Below are 21,608 nucleotides of genomic sequence, written 5' to 3'. Positions count from 1 at the left end.
CCTCCGGTATTCAGGAGTTGCATAATCTCATAGTCAGAGGATAAGTCATGATGAAAGCATTAGCAATAAAACTAAATAATCATTTGTGCTAAGCTAACGGATGGATCTTGTTCATCACATCATTTTCTAATGATGTGATCCTGTTCATCAAATGACAACAAATGTCTATGGTCAGGAAACTTAACCATCTTTGATTAACGAGCTAGTCTAGTAGAGGCATACTAGGGACACTCTGTTTTTCTATGTATTCACACATGTACTAAGTTTCCGGTTAATACAATTCTAGCATTAATAATAAACATTTATCATGATATAAGGAAATATAAATAACAACTTTATTATTGCCTCTAGGGCATATTTCCTTCACAAGCTGTTTCGATCTTCTTTTGCTTCACCGAGACAATGGTTGTTCAACTACCTTACTCGCTGTTCCGACCGGGATATTTCTGTTCTGACTGTGACTTTGTGGCACATTTGGGAGGCCCGGAACACTGCGCGCAATGAGCCGGAGGCCCCTCATCCGAGGCGGACAGCGGCGAGAGCTCGAGCTTATATTGACATGGTTTTCCAGCATCTGTTCAAGCCGCTCCCTGCTCCCAGGCGCGAGCCCACTGCTTCCAGCTCTAGTTGGTCTCCGCCACCGCAGGGTACTATGTAGGTGTCTTCTGACGCGGCTGTCGATCTGGCTCGGGGTTCTTCGGCGGCGGGAGTGGTCATTCTGGACCACTCTGGCCAGTGTGTGGCTGCTGCTACCGAGCCACTCCCTGGTGTCTCTTCCCCGGAGGTCGTTGAAGCCCTTGCTCTTCGGCGTGCTGGCAAGCTGGCTCGGGAGGAGCATCTCTCCAGTATGGTGTTTCACTCTGACTGCCTTTCGCTGGTTCAGCGCTTGAACTCTTCGGCCTGTGACAGATCTTTGGTGGGCACCATCGTTGCTGAGATCAAGGCGGAGTGTGTTGCTCTTGCTTCTGTGTCCTTCAAGCATGTTCGTCGGCACTGTAATGTTGTAGCTCATGTCTTAGCTAAGTCTAGTTTGAACTCTGTGAGTCCTTGTATTTTTCTTTCTGGTTCGGATTGCATCCGGAAGATTTTGTGTAATTTGGTTGCTTAATTAATAAAGGCCTACGTTTAAAAAAAAATTCAACAGATCTTTGCGTCATTTGGCGCAACTGGTCGCTAATTTGTTAAACTTTCCGAAAAGAAAAGAGATTCGGTCTCCTCCTCTCTCTCGGATCCCCACTTTCTCCTGCAAATCCAATCCAATCCCATCCCGGCCGATACCCTAGCCAGAAGAAATCCTCCGCCATGAAAGCCGCCGCCAAGCCCAATCCTCCTCCGCTGCCATCGGCGGCGACTTCGACGCAGCCGTCGACCAAGGCGGCATCGTCCTCCTCCTCCTCCGCCGCCGATCCCAACCCCAAGCGCATCCTCCCCACCGCGGCCGACGCCGCGCACTCAACCCCCTCGCACCCTAATCCAAATCCCAACGGCGCGCCCAACCCACCCCCCCCCCTCCCATCCCCGCACGCCGCCCACCTCCAGCCGCCGCAGCCCCTGCCCCCGCCGCGCCCGCTGCTCACCGTCGCGGCGGTGCAGGCCGCCATGGCCTCCATTCCGCCCCCGCCGCAGTATGGTCTCGAGTGCCTCGACCGCCGCACCGTCGCGCTCTCCGACGGCACGGTTCGCACCTACTTCGCGTTGCCCCTAGAGCCTCCACCGCAACTCCGCCAGCCGCCGATATTCCCTGCGCCCCACTTAGGCCCGCCCGGCCCGGGGCCTGGCCTTAACAGGTGGATTCCGCCACTGATGCACGCTGCACCTCCTCCCGGGCCGCCCCAGAAGCGCAAGCGGGAGGGTCAAAGCAATGGTGGCGCCCCCGGTGAGTCCTCGGGCCGCCAACACCAACAGCATCAGAAACCAGAGGAGAGGCGTACTGCAAAGCAGGTCAAGGTCGAGACGTCAGAGCTGGATGCGAAAGCACTCGAGAGCTCCTTTCTTAAGATGGTGAGGGTGATCAATGAAAACACGGAGGTGAAGAAGAATTACCGGGCCAATGGACAGATTTCCCAGCTGAGATGCGTTGTCTGTAATAGGTTTGCTCTTCAATGCAAAATCTTTGCCCGTTGATTTATTTTGCACATACTCTACCAACTGAGCATAATTAGCAGTTTAGTATAGATCAAATTTCTGGAAGCGATTGCAGTGGATACAGCTTTATTTGTTAGTATTTGCTACCACTAGTTCTAGGATATCTGTAGCTATCAATGCAATTTGTTCATTTTTTTTCTCACGGGTGAATGCAATTTGTTCATTAGCTGACAGAGGAAATCTTCTGACTGATGCCTCATGCTCTCTATTAACCCAGAACTGTTCTAGAAGGCAATCCTGTAGCATTAAAAAAGGCCTAGGTGCTAGGCGTCACTCTCCTCTGTATCCCTGAGTAGTCGTGATGTGCCACTCCAGCTTGCATCTTATCGAGCATTGGTAGTTCTATAGTTGTCTAACATTCCTTGTATGAAACTGTTTTAGTTTAGCGTTAGTGTTAGCTATCCACAGCTCAAAACAGTTCTGTTTATTTATGTTTTGGAGCTATAAAGCATGAAGCTCCACCAAATAGTTTATGCAGGGCATGCCTCTGGGTAAATTAGACATCATGGGAAGGGCCATTTTGCCATTTGGGATTTGCTTACTTGATACATGACTTGCTATCATAATTTTTCTCCTGCATGAGTTACATCATGGGTTGACTTCTTATGTAGAAAAGTTACTCGCTGTTGCGGCAGCATCGAGTTCGTCATCGTCTATTGTTTTGTACAAGATTGTTTATCAATGTAGTCCCACCAGTTGGTACCTCATGTACTTTTGATAAGATCTAGTACTATAGATGGTAGATACCCATCTATGCAGAGGAGCATATGAATGAAGAAACAAGGAACCTTGGTCACTCTTGTTTAACTTTCGTGGTTCCTAGAACTTGGCCTGAAACTTTGACCAAGTAGTTTATGCTGCCCACGTTTCCCCACTCTTAATTTTGTGGCAACAATTTGTTCATCATTTTTTTCTTTATATGTGAAAACAAAAGGCCTATCCTTAATTTTCTCTCACATGAGTTTGTTTGCAATGTTTAGTTTTCTACTTGTGGAAACAAATTTGTTACACGTCTTTGTGGTTCTTTATTCAGGTATGGGCTCATGTGCTACGTTTTTTATTTTCTAACCTTGTTATGGTTGTCTGAATTTTGATGTCGAGTTGCAGTAGCAAGCAAAACTATTTTACTAAAAGGGCAGAATCCCCCTTTTTTGTTTAAGCACTCATTCTGCTTTCTTTTGTTCTTTACATTTCTCAACCTATGTTGTTGTTTTTGAAATTTTAGCAACCTTTTGGCTCATACAAAGTTGACCAGTTATATACTTATATACATGTCCTATAAGCCAGTTATCTGCTTGATTTTTTAAGACAATTTCATGCAATTTCCTTTTAAAGATGCCCGTATGGATATAATTTGATTACAGGGACTATATAGATTTGCATGCACTCCTCAATTATTCATACAATACGAAGAATGCAGAGCTTCATGCTGCTCATCCCGAGTTTATGCAGCCTATGCTTCTCCACTCTTAATCAATGTTCAAAAAAGCGGAAAGTGTAAGCGATGCGGAAGGACACAGCTTAGAGCAATGGGCGCTTCAGCGTTTTCAAAATTGGCTGTTTTTGAATTATATGCACAGGAAAATAGGAAACATAGCACATAGGTAATTGAAATAGCATCTAAAGTGCAGTTCACACCATAGAAAATACACATGAGGTTCACACAGCGAGCAAATTAACAACTAAAATGCAGTTCAGTTGAAATAGACATTGTCTAATAGAGATCATGTTGCCAGAGTTTGGCCAGAATCTGTAGGAAATAGTTCCGAAACAGACCCTAATAATAAGATAAATGGCATATGCCATTAATGCTTAAGCAGCCAAGCAGAAGTAGTTCAAAAACAGCCAAATTCTGGCCAAATTTTAAAAAAGCGCTCAATCTACTGCTTAGGGCCAAAGCAAAGCGTTTTGCCATCACCCAGCGCTTAAGCGTACTTAAGTGTCGCTTAAAAACGCTTTCTTGAACACTGCTCTTAATCTCGTGGCAATTATTTGTTCTTCCTTCTTTCTACTTATATTTGAAAACAAAAAACTTATCCAGTTGTCCTTCATTTTCTTTACATGAGTTTGATTGCGATCTTTAATTTCCTTGTTTCAGCATTCTTTCTGTTTTCTTTTGTTTTTACATTTCTCAACCTGTATTGTTCTTGAAATGTCAGCAACTTTTTGGCCCACGAAATTGACTAATTATATACTTATATATATATATTTATGTTTTATTAGACAGTTATATGCATGGTTTTTGAAGACAATGTCATGCGATTTATTTTTGAAGATGCCTGTATGCATAATTTGGTTACAGGGACTCGATGGATTTGCATGCACTCCTCAATCATTCATACAATACGAGGAATCCAGAGCTTCGTGCAGATCATCTTGGGTTGCACAAAGCTATATGTATTCTTATGGGTTGGAACTACTCCATAGATCCTGTAAACAGAAAGGCTTACCAAACATTATCTATTGCTGATGCTGAAGCCAATCGAGGAGATCATATTTTATGGCCACCAACAATCATAGTTGAGAACACATACAAGTCAAATAACGACGGGAAAAAGGATGTCATGACTAATAAAGAGATGGATGGCAAGCTCAGAGGTACTCATCAAATACTTGCTCTGTCTCTGTGACTTTGGCAGTTCAAATTGATTACTTTGTTAATGAGCAGATTGTGATGTTTAGCCTCTTTGTGTTTATTTGAAGGAGTGCGACAAATCAATTGCTTGGACCAAAGCCAAAGCTTTATAAAACCATTTTCCCTAATAAGTCTTAGCCCTGCCAAAAGATAACCTTTGAGGGTTACTTATGAAATTTTGAAAACTATACTGGCACGTTTTTTAAATGACCAATACAACTTTTCTCTTGGAAGGATTAATCACACAATTTGGTCTCTGGAAATTGCATTAGATGGTTTTCTCGCCCCTTACGTTTTTCACCCTCCCTTGAGGAAATTTCCGTGAAGAGCAGGCTTGCTACCCTTAGAGCAACTCCAACGCGACAACCCAAATGGACGACGATTGTGTCCGCTTTTTGTCCGTTTCGGTCGGCCGCCCGCTCGGCGTCTGCCCGGTTTATCATTTGGGTCGGCAGTGCGCCCAACGCGTCGACCTAGATTTGCCGGCGTGGCCGCCCCTTCACAACAAATATGCACACATTTTGCATTATTTCAGAAGCAAACATATAAAAATAGCATAGCTTCACAACCAAACAAAGCATAGTTTCACATAGTTTTAGCCGAATAAAAATTAAATTGTCTCAAATACATGTGAAAAAAAGATACATTTATTGGTTGCCAACATGAGCCCACATATGCTCAACCAAATCATTTTGCAGCTGCATGTGAGTTTTCCAATCACGCATTTCATGATGAAATTGGGTGAACTGTTCAAACATTGCCGCTCCTCCATGCTCAGGCACAACATTCTCACCCTGAAACTGAAACCCTTGATCGTAGATATGTTCTGGGCGCATCTTCTATGATCATATTGTGCATGATCACACAAGCAGTCATCACCTCCCACAACTTCTTGGTGCTCCAAGTCCTAGCAGGATAACGAACGATGCTCCATTGAGATTGCAAAACACCAAAGGCACGCTATGTCCTTCCTAGCACTCTCTTGCTCTTGGGCTAATCTTTTCCTCTTCTCTCCGACAGGGTTGGGGATTGTGTTCACAATAGTGGTCCACTGAGGATAGATACCGTCACCTAGGTAGTATCCTTTGTCGTAGTTGTGGCCGTTGATGGTAACATGCACCGGCGGGCTGTTGCCTTCGGCAAGCCTTGCAAACACCGGCGAGCGTTGAAGCATGTTGATATCATTGTGTGATCCGGCCATGCCGAAGAAAGAGTGCCAGATCCAAAGATCTTGTGAGGCCACAGCCTCAAGTATGAGTGTATGACAGGGCAAGTCTTGACATGGCCCTTATACTGCCCTTGCCAAGCAGAAGAGCGGTTCTTCCACTCCCAATGCATGCAGTCTATGCTGGCAAGCATCCCTAGGAAGCCCCTGCTGGCATTCATCGCCAACAAGCGGGCTATATCTCGAGAAGTCGGCTCTCTCAAGTACTCAGGGCCAAACACAGCAATCAAAGCCTTGCAGAACTTGTACATGGAGTCTAGGCATGTAGACTCGCTCATACGGACGTACTCATCAATGAGATCACCGGGCACTCCGTATGCAAGCATCCGGATGGCTGCAGTGCATTTTTGATAAGATGAGAAGCCAATCTTTCCAAGCGCATCCTCTTTGCACTCGAAATAGTTACTGTATCCGACCACCCCCTCTAATATGGTTGAAAATATGCCTACTCATACGGAAACGCCGCCGGAATTTCTGATGTTTAAAAAGCAGGTTGGTTGTGTCAAAATAGTCCTTCCAAAGAAGGAAATGGCTGCTCTCTCTGTTGCGATTCAACGTCGGAAGGTGCCCTGGGATCGAGCCACGGAACAATGGCCGTTGGCTATTAAGGTGGTGATGGACCAACACGGCAGCCAAGATCTCATCATCGGACGAGGAATCGTCGGAGTCGCAAAGGAAATTGTGGAAAAAGAACTCGTCGGCGGAGTCCATTTTGTACCTTGGCAAACTGTCGAACAACTTGCGGGCGTCGACGAAGGAGCTTGCCGGCGAAGGGACGCGTGCCTCCCATTGGACCAGGTGGCTGGCCTGGAGGCGTCCGACGAGCGTGCCGGCGTCAGGAGGAAGGAGCTGGCCAGGACGGCGAGGCGGCTTCCTGTTCGCGGCGGCGTCGGGAGGTGGGGGTGGGAAGCTTCGGTGCCCCGTAGGCGAGACGGTGGTGGCGGCGACGTGGGAGGTGGCGGCGTTGGGGGGAGGTGTGTCGGCACTGGTTGCTGGCAGAGGCACGCTAGTCGATATGGGGTGGGAGAGGATGGCCAATGTGCCACCGACTAGCGGGCCAGGGGAAGGAGTAGGCGGGCGACGCGCGCGTCCGTTTCGTGTCCGCACCGACGCAAATGAGGCTCAAAATTGGGCCGGGAATGGGTCGGCAGGCGGACGAAAAGCGGACACACGTCCGTTTGGGTTGGCTCGTTGGGCTGACTTTTCTGTCCGTGTCGACCCAAACGGACGCGCGCAGACGAAATGGGTTGGTGTGTTGGAGTTGCTCTTATGCTTCAGCTGAAAATGTTCTTTCCTCTCGGAGGCGATTGCGCTGCCGTTGAGTTTGTGATTTCCCTGCCGCCGACTACCTCCCTGGTCTCATCCTATAGGGGCTGGGGGTCGGTCGTGGATCGTCCCTTGTCTTGAAGAAGCCGGGGAGAGGCGGACATAGGGTCCCCAACAAAACCCGATCTGATCTTCGTCGGGTTAGTGAACTAATGGCATCTGATGGGGCGCCAGGCTCCTTGGGGGTCAGCGATGTGGAACAGATGATGAAAGAGCTAGGTCTTATAGAGGACTTAGATGATGTGGTTTTCGACGAGCAAGAGGCACCTCCGGAGGAACCTCGATGGATCGCGATAGCCAAGGTCAATACCTCAAAAACCTACAGTCAAACATGTTTCTATAGGAACATGTGATATGCGTGGGATATAGCACAGGTAGCAAAATTCAAAGCTCTGGAAGATAATCTTTATACTGTCCAATTCTCTTGCCTGGGAGATTGGGAGAGAGTAATGCATGACGGCCCATGGAACTTCAGAGGGGATGCGGTGATTATAGCGCCGTATGATGGAATCTCAAAACCATCGACGGTCAAGCTGGAGACAATTGATACTTGGATTCAAATCCACGATGTGCCTAATCTATATGCCCACCTGGTCACCCCGCTTGCTGCTAAGGTGGGGGAGGTACTCTTTACAGAATCCCCATCTCATGACTTTGTGGGGAATTTCTATCGAGTGTGGGTTAGAATCAATGTGCTTAAACAAGAACGCAGTTTCAATGATCAGAGATGGCAAGAGACAGATCTACAAGGTTAAATATGAGAAGCTACCCGATTGGTGTGCCGTCTGTGGTATGCTAGGGCACCTTTTTAAGGAGCATGGTAATGGAATCCATCCCAAATCGGCCCTGGTATTCAAGGAGCTCCGTGCGGACTAGGCTACGCGCACGGGAGGAGGCCCTGGAGAGGGCAGGGGTCGGCGTGGAGGACGCAGGGGAGGCCGAGCTGGTGGTCGGTCAGGCAACAGATATGATGCGGACAGAGACAATGATTCAGCAAACCAGAGCAAGGGAAGATCAGAGGAGGAGGAGGAGGAAGATCTGGAGGATATGGAGAAGGACGTGGATGTGGATATGGACGATCCCACCAGAAAAAGGATCGCGGCTAGGGTTCTGCATGGCAACCAGGTGACCCCTCCAGCCCCGGGTATAGACGGTAATGCGCTAGCCATCGTACTATCTCTAGGCTCGGATGTGAGTCCTCTACCTCAGAGAGATCTTAAGAGGACGAGGATCAATAGCGAAGGCAAAGAGGGATCAACTTCAGCAGTGAAAAATTTGGCGGGCTCCTTCGAAGGGCGCCGCCAGGCCCAATGAGTGCCCTATGCTGGAACTGCCGCGGAGGCAAACCTGCGGCAGTCTGAGAGCTTCGCGAGTTCGCGGGGAAGTTTGCCCCTACCGTGCTTGGGATTGTTGAGACTCAAATAAGCGATGCACGTGTAGAAGCTCTAGCAAGTACATTAGGTTATGAGAACTCTTACGCAATTAGTAGTCAGGGGAGAAGTGGTGGAATTGGAATTTTTTGGAATAATGTAAGCAATGTTGAGATTTTGGGCGACTCTTGCTATCATATTGATGCTAAAGTGCGGGAGGAACGACAGGATCCGTGATGTTTTACAGTCATATATGGTGAAGCACAAACGCACTTGAGGCATCAAACCTGGGATCTGTTGAAAGGAATATCAACTTTGAACGATCTGCCATGGTTATGCATGGGCGATTTTAATGAAGTGCTATGTCCGGATGAACACCAAGGAGTAGCTAATCGTAGCAATGCGCAAATACAAGCTTTCCGGGACGCGGTTGACGTTTGCATGCTCATGGACTTGGGCCATCAAGGGCGTTTCTGGACTTTTGAGAAAAGAGTTGCAGGGGGGTCTTATACCCGGGTCAGGCTAGATCGGGCGCTGGCATCTCCTAGCTGGTGCACTCGATTCCCGTTGGCAACACTAAGTCACCACTCGGCTGCATCTTTTGATCATGGACCAATATTGCTCCAGTTTGCGAATACACAAGCAAATAGTTCAGGCCCTAAAGGTTTTCGGTATGAGGTAATGTGGGAAAAACATGAAGAATGGCAGCAGAACATTCCATCCCGATGGAATGCTGTTTCACCTGGTTACGGTATTGGTGACTTCCATGACAAGCTATTGAAAATATCCAGAGACCTTACATCCTGGAGTAGGGACTCTTTTGGCAGCGTGAGGAAGGAAATAAAGGATCTTAATAGTCAACTACAACAGCTGCGTGATGACCCAGCCCGAACTGGTCCAGTACATGTGGAGATAAAAATCTGTGATAGATTGGTAGAGCTATACCACAGGGAGGAAATAATGTGGCGCCAGCGGTCCCGACTACAATGGCTGTCTGAGGGGGAGAAACACAATTTTTTTCCATATGAGGGCGAGTATGAGACGGAAGAAGAACATGATAAAAGCTCTATATAACTCCCTCGACATATATACAGAGGATTCTGTGGAGTTGAAGGCGATGGTTTTGGACTTTTACAAATTCCTCTACACTTCTGAAGGGGTTCAAGGCATTGATGAGGTTTTGAGACATGTTCCACGCAAAGTGACGCCGGAGATGAATGAATCCCTGTGTGCACCATATTCAAGGGAAGAAGTGAAACATGCTCTTTTTCAGATGTTCCCCACAAAGGCACCTGGGCCGGACGGCTTTCCAGCACACTTTTATCAGAGGCACTGGGATATGTGTGGGGATGAAGTAACATCAGTGGTAATGAGAATAATCAGAGGAGAAGAAAGTTCGGAGAGTATTAATGATACAGTCCTTGTTCTGATACCAAAGGTAATGAACCCGTCTCTGTTAACTCAATTCCGGCCTATTAGCCTTTGCAACGTGCTATACAAGATCGCCTCTAAAGTGGTGGCCAATAGGTTGAAGGTGATTTTGCCCGACATCATATCGGATGAGCAGTCGGCTTTTGTTCCGGGTAGACTCATAACTGATAACATTATTTGTGCCTATGAATGCCTTCAATTTATGAAGAGGAACAGATCCAAAGCTAACAGTTTTTGTGTGGTGAAGCTTGATATGATGAAGGCCTATGACAGACTTGAGCGGGATTACCTGCAGGCTATCATGGGCAAATTGGGATTTGCAACCCAATGGATTCAGATAGTCATGTCCATGGTGAGGTCTGTCTCTTTCTCGGTCTTGTTCAATGGAGAAAAGCTCGAACAGTTCAAACCTTCGAGAGGTATTCGACAGGGAGATCCTATTTCCCCTTACCTATTCTTACTTGCAGCAGAGGGCCTTTCGTGCCTTTTAAAATCCAGTTCACAGTCGTCTTTGCTTGTTTGCTTGGAATTAAGGTGGCTCCCACAGCTCCAGCTGTTAACCACCTATTGTTTGCAGATGACAACCTGTTGCTTTTTAAGTCTAGCGTTGAGGGTGCAAACCTGGTTTCAAACCTGTTGAACATTTACTGTGCGGTGTCGGGGCAGCGAGTGAACCATGACAAGTCATCAATTTTCTTCAGTAAAGGGTGCCCTGACTCACTCAAGCAGGATGTGAAAAACTGTTTAAATGTGCAGAATGAGTCCCTTAGTGAGAAATATCTGGGCTTGCCAACTGAGGTAGGGCAGTCAAAGAATGGCACATTCAAATATCTAAGGGATAGGATATGGGAGAAGATCAAGGGTTGGATGGAGAAACTTCTTTCAGCTGCTGGACAAGAGGTTCTCATCAGATCAGTAGCACAATCCATACCTGTTTTTTCAATGTCTTGTTTCAGGCTCCCGAGAGGTTTATGTCTCGATCATAAGGCAGTTTTGGTGGGGAAGCAAGCAAGGAAAGAGGAGACAGACCCTGTTGGGTGTCATGGGATGTCATTACTCGGCCAAAAAATCTTGGGGGATTGGGTTTTAGAGATATGGAACTTTTAATCTTGCTATACTAGCAAGACAATCTTGGAGACTACTGAATGAGCCTAATTCCCTCAGTGCGAGACTTTTGAAAGCAGTGTATTTCCCAATCCTGGAGGCGGAGCTTGGCCACCATCCATCTTAGATATGGCAAGCTGTCCTAGATGGACGAGATATCATGTGACTTGGCATTGTGCGCAGAATAGCGGATGGGACCACAACGAACATCTGGACACACAACTGGATACCTCGGGATCTTTTACTCAGACCGATCAGGGCCATGGTTGTCAATCCGCCACAGCTGGTGTCCGAGTTGATTGATGCAACAACTGCGAGCTGGAAGGAGGAGTTGGTTCGTCAAGTTTTCACGCCTTTAGACGCCAAATCAGTTCTAAAGATTCCCTTATGTACCAGGCAAGTGGATGATTTTTGGGCATGGGCCCGGGACCCTAGGGGCATTTTCTCGGTGAGATCAGCGTACAACTTTGTCGAGTTAAAAGGGGTAGAGAAGCCTGGCTGGACGGAATGGAAGATACCTCAAATTCTGAAGGTGAGCATAGGGGCTGGGCGTCGGTGTGGAAGCTACAGGTTCCATCCAAACTCAAGGTGTTCACATGGAGGCTGGCGCAGCACTCTATACCAACTAGCGACGTTCTACACCGACGCAATATGTCAGACTCTCATGTTTGTGCCATCTGCGGTATGGAAGATAGCTGGCGGCACTCTCTGTTGGACCGCACATTATCTCGGAGCGTTTGGGCCCTATCAAGTGAGGAGCTAGTGCAACACATGTGTATGAACAAAGATGAAAATGCTAAGGCCTGGTCATTTGCCATGAGTGACTCGATCTCACAGCAGGAGTTTGCCACTCTGATTACCACTCTGATTACCACTCTTTGGGCTATTTGGTTTGCACGGCGAAAAGTTATTCATGAAGGAATTCTTCAGACACCGTTTGCAACACATGCATTCATAAACAGGTTTCTTGCTGATCTTGATTGCCTTGCTACACCACCTCCTGCTGTACGAGGACCAGCCCCGCCACGACCAACCGGCTGGCTACCACCCCTAGAGGGCCATGTAAAGATCAATGCCAATGCCGCAGTATCAAGGTCGGGTCGCTATGGGGCGGTTGGGGCAATCTGCTGGAATGAATCAGGCATCTTCCTTGGAGCGTCAGCTGTCGTTTTTGGAAGCTTTGGAGATCTGGAGGTACTCGAGGTTTTGGGCATCAGAGAAGCCTTAGCTTTAGCAAATGATCTATACATTCAAAGGGCGTCGATTGCTTCTGATTGTAAAGCTGCGGTGGAGGCGATAGGAAAAGGTTCCTCATCTGAATATGGGGCAGTCGTGCTGGAGATTAATCAGTCGTCTAGAGATTTCATTTCTTGCATTTTCTCTCATGAATTTAGAACCTCGAACGTTGAGGCCCACAAACTTGCAAAGCATGCTTTAACTCTAGGGACCGGTCGCCATGTTTGGTTAGGCTACCCTGAAGATCTTTGCTTCGTCCCTGTAAACGTTGTGACGGGTTAATAAAAAGCTTTGCGAGTTTGCCTAAAAAAAAGCTGAAAATGTTTTTGGTCTACCTGACTTATTCGAGCTCCCCTGTCCATGTTTTATTACACCTTATGTCAGCTGGCTTATCATTAACATGGTTGACAGTATTTTGTCAGCTAAAAATTTATTTACTTTCCAACAATGTAGTCATTTGCCTGTGTCTTATATTGTCTAATGCTGTGTGGTTTCAAAGAGTTGGATTGCATCTTAACGTTTCATGGTCTGTTACCCGTCAGTGTGACCTTGGAATTATTTGGATAGATAGGGGGTTTAGGCCTGCCCGATCCCTTGTGGTGGGAAGTTAAGTTGATTAACATGAGTTCTCATTCAAGGGATTGGATTGTACCCTGTCTGTCAAAATATGCCCTTAGTGTGGGTTTCCCTGTAGTTTTAATCTCAAATGTGCATATACCATATAGTGAGGTTGGTTCTAAAATATGTATATACAAAGTGTGTTAATATTGGCAAGTTATACTACAGTTGTTGCAGCATGGAGCTTAGAATCTTATATAATTATGGCCTGGTAATAATATGGGGTGTGCCCCACTATCTATGTGTGCTCTTTGATGGAAGCAGGCTAAGTAACAGAGAGCGTCGGTTGGGTGGTAGAGAACCACGGCATCAATGATGTTTTCTTGCTTAAATGTCGTTTAGTCACGCAAACCCAGCCACGTCCGCACTAATCCTGGTTTAGGGCGTTGTGTAGATTCTCCATGAGGGGGTTAAGTGATCACACAAATTGTTTGGTGGTCAAGTGAGCGTCACCAATAGAATAATACTCCCTCCGTCTCATAATGTAGGACGTTTTTTGACACTACACTAGTGTCAAAAAAACGTCTTACATTGTGGGACGGAGGGAGTAGTAGATTGGGGAATTGAAGTGTAGTTTCTCCTAGTACAACTTTCAGTTAGTTGAGCCTTTTTCTCTGCTTCAAATATTGTGCATCTTAGCAGTTTGCTCATACCCAGTTAACACTCGATTCAATTTTGTCTGCTGCATTTAGTTTTTTTTTAAAATTTATTACGAGTCCCAGGCACTCATCCATGAATATCTATGTGACGTCCAGAAATGGGGTTCGCCGGTGTGAGTGTGAAGCCACTAGTGGGCAAGGATGGAGCCATGCTAGTGACATTCGCAAGCAACCTGGCTGGCCTGAAGGAAGCTGTGCGGCTTGCTGAGCTCTTGGAGGCGGAAGGCCATGGACGAGCGCAGTGGGTCCACGCCCGGGGCCTCACCCCATCTTTTGTTGGGGGCAGTAACCCCATGTTTGTCAAGGTGGATGAGAAGGGCGAACCGACATGGGTCCTCTATGGCTATTTGGCCACGGCATGGGACTTGGACACGCTTGACGCGGAGTTGAGGCAAAATGTTGTAATAAAGAGCATGAAAGAGCTCGATTTATCTGAGTAGGACCCACCCTGTTACAAGTGTGTATTTTATAAGTTATAAAACGGACTAGTTTGTCGACAGCGACAGCCACATTTCACAAGTTTGCTCATCCTTGTTAATCATAAGTGTTGCCTCCTTGACATGGATACGCCCAACCCAAAGGCTACATGTGATAACTTTAGTTTCTACTCCTAAATGGATGTATCTAGAACTAAAATACGTCTAGATACATCCATTTCTGTGACAAGCATTTGGGATGTTGACCTGCATTAAGGGGTTGCAGAGAAAGATTTTTGCATTTACTGAAAGTTTAGGGATTACAATTTCGTCTAACAATATTCAATGACCTCTTCTAGGCTGAACAACAGTTTGGCAATGCAACCTATCAAAATTAGCAATAACATGACTCGTCCTATTACACTAGCTCCGATGAATATGAGTAGTGCACAAGAATCACATCGCCATATATAACATAGGACTTTCATATCATATACATGCAGTCATATGCCGCGGACTTTACAAATTAAATATCACAACAACATCATTATAGAAAATGCAACAATATAGATATGAATATGGCATACAAGTGACAAGATCTAAATTTATTACAATTAGAGACCACTTGGTCCAACATTATATTAACGCAGCTTAAGATAAACGAAAGCCTGAGTACAAACAAAATCCACATTTGCCTAAGAGGCTAGAATGTAAAGCAGACAATCCCTTCCTTGGGTTCCAGGTTTGCCATTCAGAATCCACTAATCTACTCGTCGACATCGTCGAACTCAAATAATTGCGTCCAAACTCTGCATCCCAGTTGTAGAACTCTGCAAGTTTGTTGTTGTGCCAAGGGTGAGTATAAATGCACTCAACAAGTCTCATTACTTGTGGTACTAGCACTAACAATACAATTACGTATGGAGGGGATAAGCGGTGAAGCTGCATGCACTAAGCATCATATACTAGAACTTACGTCCATCAGATAGTATAAGATAAGAGAGCGTAATCTAAAGCAAGATATCTCTTATACCAATCATCATATTCACTTGTCTACGCAACCATAACACTACCTTGTCCCCCGTTCACTTACCCACAATGAAGTAACGAGACATTCAAGGCACTCACACGTTGGGTAGTTTTAATTATTAGGGTGAAGTTGTTCCACAAACTGTTACCAAGCTCCAAGTCGTCCATAACCGCGGATATGCCTTTTCAGGCTTCGGCGGGACCTCGAAGTCATGTAGAAGAAGCTGGCACAACAGACGACCGCGGCCCGGGGGGGGGGGGGGGGGGGGGGGGGGGGGGGGTGGGGTGGGTGGGTGGTGGTGGGCGAACAACAGAACTGTCGTAACCTGGAGGCTGCTGCAAAATATATGGCTCCTAAGATGCCCGTTTTGTGTCTTCAGGAGCCGCTGTCTTGATGCGTGCCCCTTTGTGCTTTCAGCTCCTCTTCCGGAGATTCAGAACGATGACACGGAGGCCCTTCTTCGGGAGGTCGCGGCAGTGGCTGAGAAGATGAAAAACACACTCGAGGTTGTTGTGGCACTCTCTTCCGTGGCGACCCCAGGCTGACAACTGACATTGAGACTGTCCTGACCTTGCTCGAGAAGTCCCGTGAGCAGTTGGAGAGCTGGATTTACTCCGCGTCCTTCAAAGGAGCCCACCAGGTTTTTGCTGGCGTGAGGGTGCACCACTCCAACATGAATATGTGGCCCTTGGTGCGGCCCCTCCTCGAGGTCGCGATCCGCAGCAGTTTTCGATGAAGTCACCGAGGAAGCCGAGTATGCTGCAGGAGTTTGTCCCCTACAAAACATTGTTAAGCGGGTGACCAAGCCCGATAGTCCTGCAAATTAAAGTTTTGCACCGGAGACTGTAATGTACTTGTTGATTAGTACAATTTTTTTGTTTGTTTGGTTTGGACCTGTCATTGCTTGTGTCGCGCGACGTCTTTTATATCCGCTGTGAGAACGCTGCTGTTCTTTTTTTTTTTTTTTTTTTTTTTTTGCGGGGAAGAACGCTGCTGTTCAACCAATTAACTCATGTGCTAGCGTCCGTTATCTGGAATAGGGGCCCCTTAGGAGCTCGGCATGCTTTCCTGCGCGCTCTTGAGCAGACTTGGCAACGGGTTTTGGGTCGGTCCTCAGCATTTTTTAAGACTATGTCTCGCGACTCAAGCTACAAGGTAGGACATAAGCCTTTGACCAGCCGTCCTATGTATTGGACGACGGAGGTTGGTGTACTGCGAATGCAGCCCCCAGTACTTGTATTTGTAGGGTTACTAGGTGCAGTCCCTATAAGGACTGCGGGGAGATCCGAAAAACGATGCAGGCACCGAGTCCCGAAAATAGGGAGGTCTTTTGAACCAAGCCACAAATATTTCTTGGGGAGGTTCAGTACTAAATGCTTTGTGTACTCCATTTAGCAATCATATGATTTGTATTGAAATAGAAGTGTTTGCGGGACAAATCACCTTTTATTTGATCAAGCTAATATGATTATTCCACGAGGTCTTATGATTGAAACTTATGCTTAAGCAAAAAATAGGATTTAAAATTACTAAGATAATCATGTTGCGAATGGCTCCGTGACCTTACTTCCTTCTGACCTTTGGTGTGCTTAGAGTTGGCTGAATTTACCAATAGGGGCAGCCTTCTAGTTGGTCGTTATTCCCTGTATTCTGATCTGGATATATCATGTACTCTGGTATTCCGGAGGTCTTCAGCCCCAATCGTGTCGGAGGAGTTTCATCACCCAGGGAGCGTCTGCTACCGCCGTATGTCCCCTCATGCGTCCGTCGACATCCTCCAGGTTTACGGCTTCTTCTTGTATAGCTTGTAAGTGATTTCCGTGGATTATGATGACTGCATGTGACCCTGACGTGTTTAACCGCATGTAGGCATAGTTTGGTATTGCCATGAATTTTGTGAATGATGTCCTTCCTAGGACCGCATCGTATCCTCCTACAAACCGGGCGACCTCGAATGAGAGGAGCTCGCATATGTAGTTGCGAGGCGTTCTAAAGGCGAACTCCAATGTTATTTGTCTGATTGGCGTAACTTGTTCCCTGGTACTATGCCACGAAACTCTTTCATTGAAGGCCAGAGGACTTCCAGTGGTACGTCCATCTTGTACAATGTACTAACGTATAGTATATTGATCCCGGAGCCCCCATCCATGAGTACTTTGGGAAATCTTTAGCCTTTGATGAGTGGGTCCACTACGAGCGGCATCCTACCTGAGCTACCAATGATCTCTGGACGGTCTTCTTGCCGGAAGGAGTTTGTTTGTTCCGACCACTCAAGGAATCGAGAGTGTCATTTGATGCAGTGTAGTGATGTCGGCATATGTGCCTCCTTGGCCTTTGTTCTTCTGTGATCATATTGACCCTTCACATGTCCTTTGTGAAAGCTTTCAGCCTTGCGTTGCGGGGCTGCTGGTCCGGGTGAACACCGGGGCCGAAGGTGCTGCATCATTGACTGTGTCATGGCCTCCGCCAGGGTTGTTCCCCTTCTCCCTCATAAGCTGCTCGTTGAACTGGCATTCCCTTGTGGAGTGCTGAGCCTTGTGAGTCCCGTAGCTATGGTATAGTCACGGTCTGCTCATGATTTCCTCGTACGTGTGGGGAGGTCGCCGTGGCTTGCTGCCCTACTGTTGCTTTTTAACTGCATCCTCCTCCCGCTCGTTCGCTCCGGCGACCAGCTCGAAGTCTTGTTCCTCTTTACTTTTGTGGTCCTCCTTGCTCTTATTACCGCAGTTCTTGGAGGCGTTCTTGCTGGCGGGCTCCGCGATCTTTAGTCCTGTAATGGGATGATGGCCTGCCCTGACAGTCTCCTCTCCTGTGGCAAAGTCATTCGCGACCTTCATGAGGGTTGCCATTGATGTGAGCTTTCATTCCCCTCTTTTCTTACCGAGCTTGTGCCTGAATAAGGGGTCCTATGATGCGCTCATGAATGCCTCTATGGCTATTTCGTCAGAGATGTTTGACGAAGTGTTCTTCTTTTTTAGCCACAGTGCTACGTAGTCGTGGACTGATTCTTTGTCCTCTTGTCACTACAAAAAAACACTTCCGTGATGATACGTGTTTGTCACAGTAGGTCACACTTTCTCTCATGCATGTACACCCATGAAGATTTTATGACAGAATCAAGATAGTCATACCTGTGCTGTCGTAGAAGTGTTCCATGACAAAACTCAAATTACCATCATGGAAGTGTCCACTGCCATGACGATAGTCATACCTGTGCTGTCGTAGAAGTGTTCCATGACAAAACTCAAATTATCGTCAAAGGTAATCGACACACATCCATCGTAACGTGTCGCCATTAAGCTACCGGGTTTGGTTTTGGATCCGATAACCCGTTAACAGCCATGACCAATGGCAATTTTGCACGTGTAAAATTCTCTTTGGCCGAAGGAACCGTGCCAGCTCCGCATTGGGACAGATGTCAACCGTCTAATGGACAGGAGGCGCCTATGATTCAAAGACACGTGGCACGGCCCAACAGTGGCCCATTTAGGTTAAAAAGGCCGATCCGTTTGACTTAGTCAAAATTTAATGATCCGGCCCATCGAAAGCCTGTAAACGGCCTGTGCACGTACAACCCATTTACGGACCGTTAACTCCAGACCCGTTATGGCCTTTTCAAATTCGGCCCATTAGCGTCATGTGGGCAGTCCAATATAATTCAAGCCCCTTGTCACTTTTGGCCCATGTATGGCCCATGACGTCTTTCGGCCCATATGAGGCCTTCTGTTTCTTTGGGCCCTTTAATGGCCCGTGGTGACTCTGGCCCATAATAAACAATAAATTTCTTTATACCCATTAACGGCCCATGATTCGGTTGGGCCGTTTCCAGCCCGTGTTATCTTACGGCCTTCTAAGGCCCATATATTGTCGGGCTCATTTTCGGCCTTCGATTACTTGCGCTCCGTTACTGGGCTGTTCCGCCAATGGGCCAAATTCGGCCCGTGGTTACAGTCGGCCCGTCTGTGGCCCGTTAACACTTTGGGCCTTATTTATCCTGTCATGTATTACGGCCCATTAACGACTCTTTAAGCCTGTGCTGCCTGGTATCGACCCATTATGGCCTGAGCCCAAAAACAGACAGTTCCAATTCTAGCCGTTTACCGCCCAAATCGCGTTCAAACAATGGTCCACGATCAGTATGGCCCGTGTATCCTATGGCCCGTAAGAGGCCCATGGATACTACGACCCATAGGAGGCCCATGGATCCTAAGGCCCATAGGAGGCCCATGGATCCTACGGTCCGTAGGAGGACCATGGATCCTACGTCCGGTAGGAGGGCCATGGTTACGATGGCCCATATGTGAACCATTTTATTGTGGTCACTAGGAAACCGAGGAAAAAGAACTGCAAAACTACAAGCAAACAAATAAATAAGACTATAAGAAAATAAATAAGCAAGCAACTAACGCTAGGATATTACGGAAATTACACATATTACATCCACTGGGCATCAAAGTTCGCCACCAGTGCAAATATAGGGAACAAAGCAGCATATTGCATGCACTGGTTGTCAAAGTTGGCGACTAGTGCAAATAAACGCCACAACAAAACAAGTCCAAAACTGAAACCACTTCAGAAGAGCTCAAGAAACAATATCCTGGGTACCCACCATGCTGGCAAGAAGCTTAGCAAGCTTATTAGCTTTCTCTTGTTTGGTGCTTAAATCCTCTAGCGCTTGCTATTGCACCAAAAAGTCTGCATCTTAATTCTGCAGGAACTTCCTCAGTCCTTTGGCTTCATGTCGCAGCACATTTGTTCAATGTCTTTCAACTTGAAGTTGAGACTCAAGAAGCCGAACTGATTCAGGCAGCGATTTCGAAGAGCTTGTGCCAGCAGTAGTGGCCGGTAACTCAAACACTACATCGGGACAAGACTTTGGGGTTGTCTCACTGTCTTCAAGATAGTTTTTATCAGCTTTCTTGGAGACCAACAGGGATGTCTCACTATCTTGAACCTTACCTGCATTAGTTCCTTTACCATTGCATAACGGGGGTACTCTTCTCCAATATTTTGTCGGCATTCTAAAAGAGAAACAAACAGACACATCACAGGTTTACCATGTTGTATATGAAACTCATTTTGGTAAACCAGTTCAGTAGTAAGTGGACAGGATACCATCATGAAAGAAACATATATCTATGTACTATGGTCACTGTATGGTCTATATCATTCTAGTTTATGTTGCCAAATCAAGATAGAGACACAGTTCAAATCATATATGTTTAAGAGAAAGCAACATAGACAGAATATAAGTGTGGGAAACTACACAACACTAACAACACTTGTAAACTACATGACATGAGAACATAGATGTTTATACAATTGAAACTGAAATCAAAATAGAGCAAGTTACAAAAGCAAACCAGTTAAAGAAGCAGGTTTAAAACATACCTGTTGCGCCATTGGTGTTTCAATTGCATCCTTCAAATTTGAAATTAGTTGGTATGAGTAAATACAGCGATGCAAGAGCAAAGGAGTATGAACCACTGCTACGAAACCTGACCTGAGAACAATTGTTCTTCAGCTTTAAGCGTTGAGTTGGGGTTCAGAGTGGTGGTCCTCGTGCTTTGGGCACTGCAGTTGCCTTACTAACTTCTCGTGTTTGGGTGCTCTGTGGTGGAGACGGTGCTGTGTAAACTAGAACTGGGTTACTATCTGCTGGGAGAACGAGTGTAGCTGGTTCTATGTCCAACTAGGTAGGGGTACAATCTGCGAGAGTCTGGGTTATGTGTGGCGGGGCTGGTTCTTGGGGAAGTACAACCATAGTTCTATCTGGATCGACGGGTAGCACTATATTTTCTGAAGACTTTGTTTTTACTCCCTTAGATACCGCCATCACCCCTCCAATGCAAATGGCTGATAAACAAGAAAAGTAATTGAATGCACAAATATTGTATGATAGACAAATGCAATGGATAGTGGGGAATAAAAGAGGGCATTAAATAATTTACATTTATGTTGTCTAACCAAACATGATAGCATGACACAATTTCACATATATGATGGCTAACTAAAAAGGATAGCATGACACAGTTTCACATATATGATGGCTAACTAAACATGATAGAATGACATAATTCAAAATATGATGACTATGTAAATAGGATGACATGATATAACTATATGTTGTGTTTATTAAATAGGTTGGCATGCCATAATTCACATACATGCCATCTATGGAAACATGATGGCATGATATAATTCACGGATAGAATGACATAATTGAAAATATGATGACTATGTAAAGATGGTGAGATGATATAACTATGTGATGTCTTTATTAAATGGGTTGGCGTGCCATAATTCAGATACATGTTGTCTATATAAACATGATGGCATGATATAATTCAAATATATGATTTATATACTAAGCAAGTAAGCAAATGGCAATCTCATACATGATGTCTAAACTA

The 21,608-nt window shown here is 46.2% G+C and overlaps 1 protein-coding gene across 3 annotated transcripts; it reads left to right on the top strand.

Annotated features, from left to right (window-relative positions):
- Window positions 1-1,159: 1,159 nt before the first annotated feature.
- Window positions 1,160-16,084, top strand: LOC109764890 (uncharacterized). 3 transcript variants are annotated; one of them, XM_020323674.4, is made up of 3 exons: window positions 1,160-2,090; window positions 4,448-4,743; window positions 13,846-14,323. In XM_020323674.4, exons 1-3 carry the CDS (start codon window positions 1,303-1,305, stop codon window positions 14,187-14,189), a joined length of 1,428 nt encoding a protein of 475 aa, XP_020179263.1. In that variant the 5' UTR covers window positions 1,160-1,302; the 3' UTR covers window positions 14,190-14,323. The 3 variants fall into 3 exon arrangements, with proteins under 3 accessions (XP_020179263.1, XP_040243015.1, XP_073352622.1); XM_040387081.3 differs by lacking the exon at window positions 13,846-14,323 and adding an exon at window positions 15,613-16,084 and having other exon boundaries at window positions 1,183-2,090; XM_073496521.1 differs by lacking the exon at window positions 13,846-14,323 and adding an exon at window positions 4,849-4,983 and having other exon boundaries at window positions 1,183-2,090.
- Window positions 16,085-21,608: the final 5,524 nt, after the last annotated feature.

Source organism: Aegilops tauschii, chromosome 4 (genome assembly GCF_002575655.3).
Source record: "Aegilops tauschii subsp. strangulata cultivar AL8/78 chromosome 4, Aet v6.0, whole genome shotgun sequence".
Classification (NCBI taxonomy): Eukaryota; Viridiplantae; Streptophyta; class Magnoliopsida; order Poales; family Poaceae; genus Aegilops; species Aegilops tauschii.
The sequence above is the reverse complement of the archived record's forward strand: the minus strand, read 5'-3'. Positions and strand labels throughout refer to the sequence as shown.

Coding starts and splice junctions, on each gene's coding strand:
- LOC109764890 (XM_020323674.4), top strand. CDS start 1,303: ATGAAAGCCGCCGCCAAGCCCAATCCTCCTCCGCTGCCATCGGCGGCG. Junction 2,091..4,447: donor AGATGCGTTGTCTGTAATAG/GTTTGCTCTTCA, acceptor ATTTGGTTACAG/GGACTCGATGGATTTGCATG. Junction 4,744..13,845: donor GATGGATGGCAAGCTCAGAG/GTACTCATCAAA, acceptor TGTGACGTCCAG/AAATGGGGTTCGCCGGTGTG.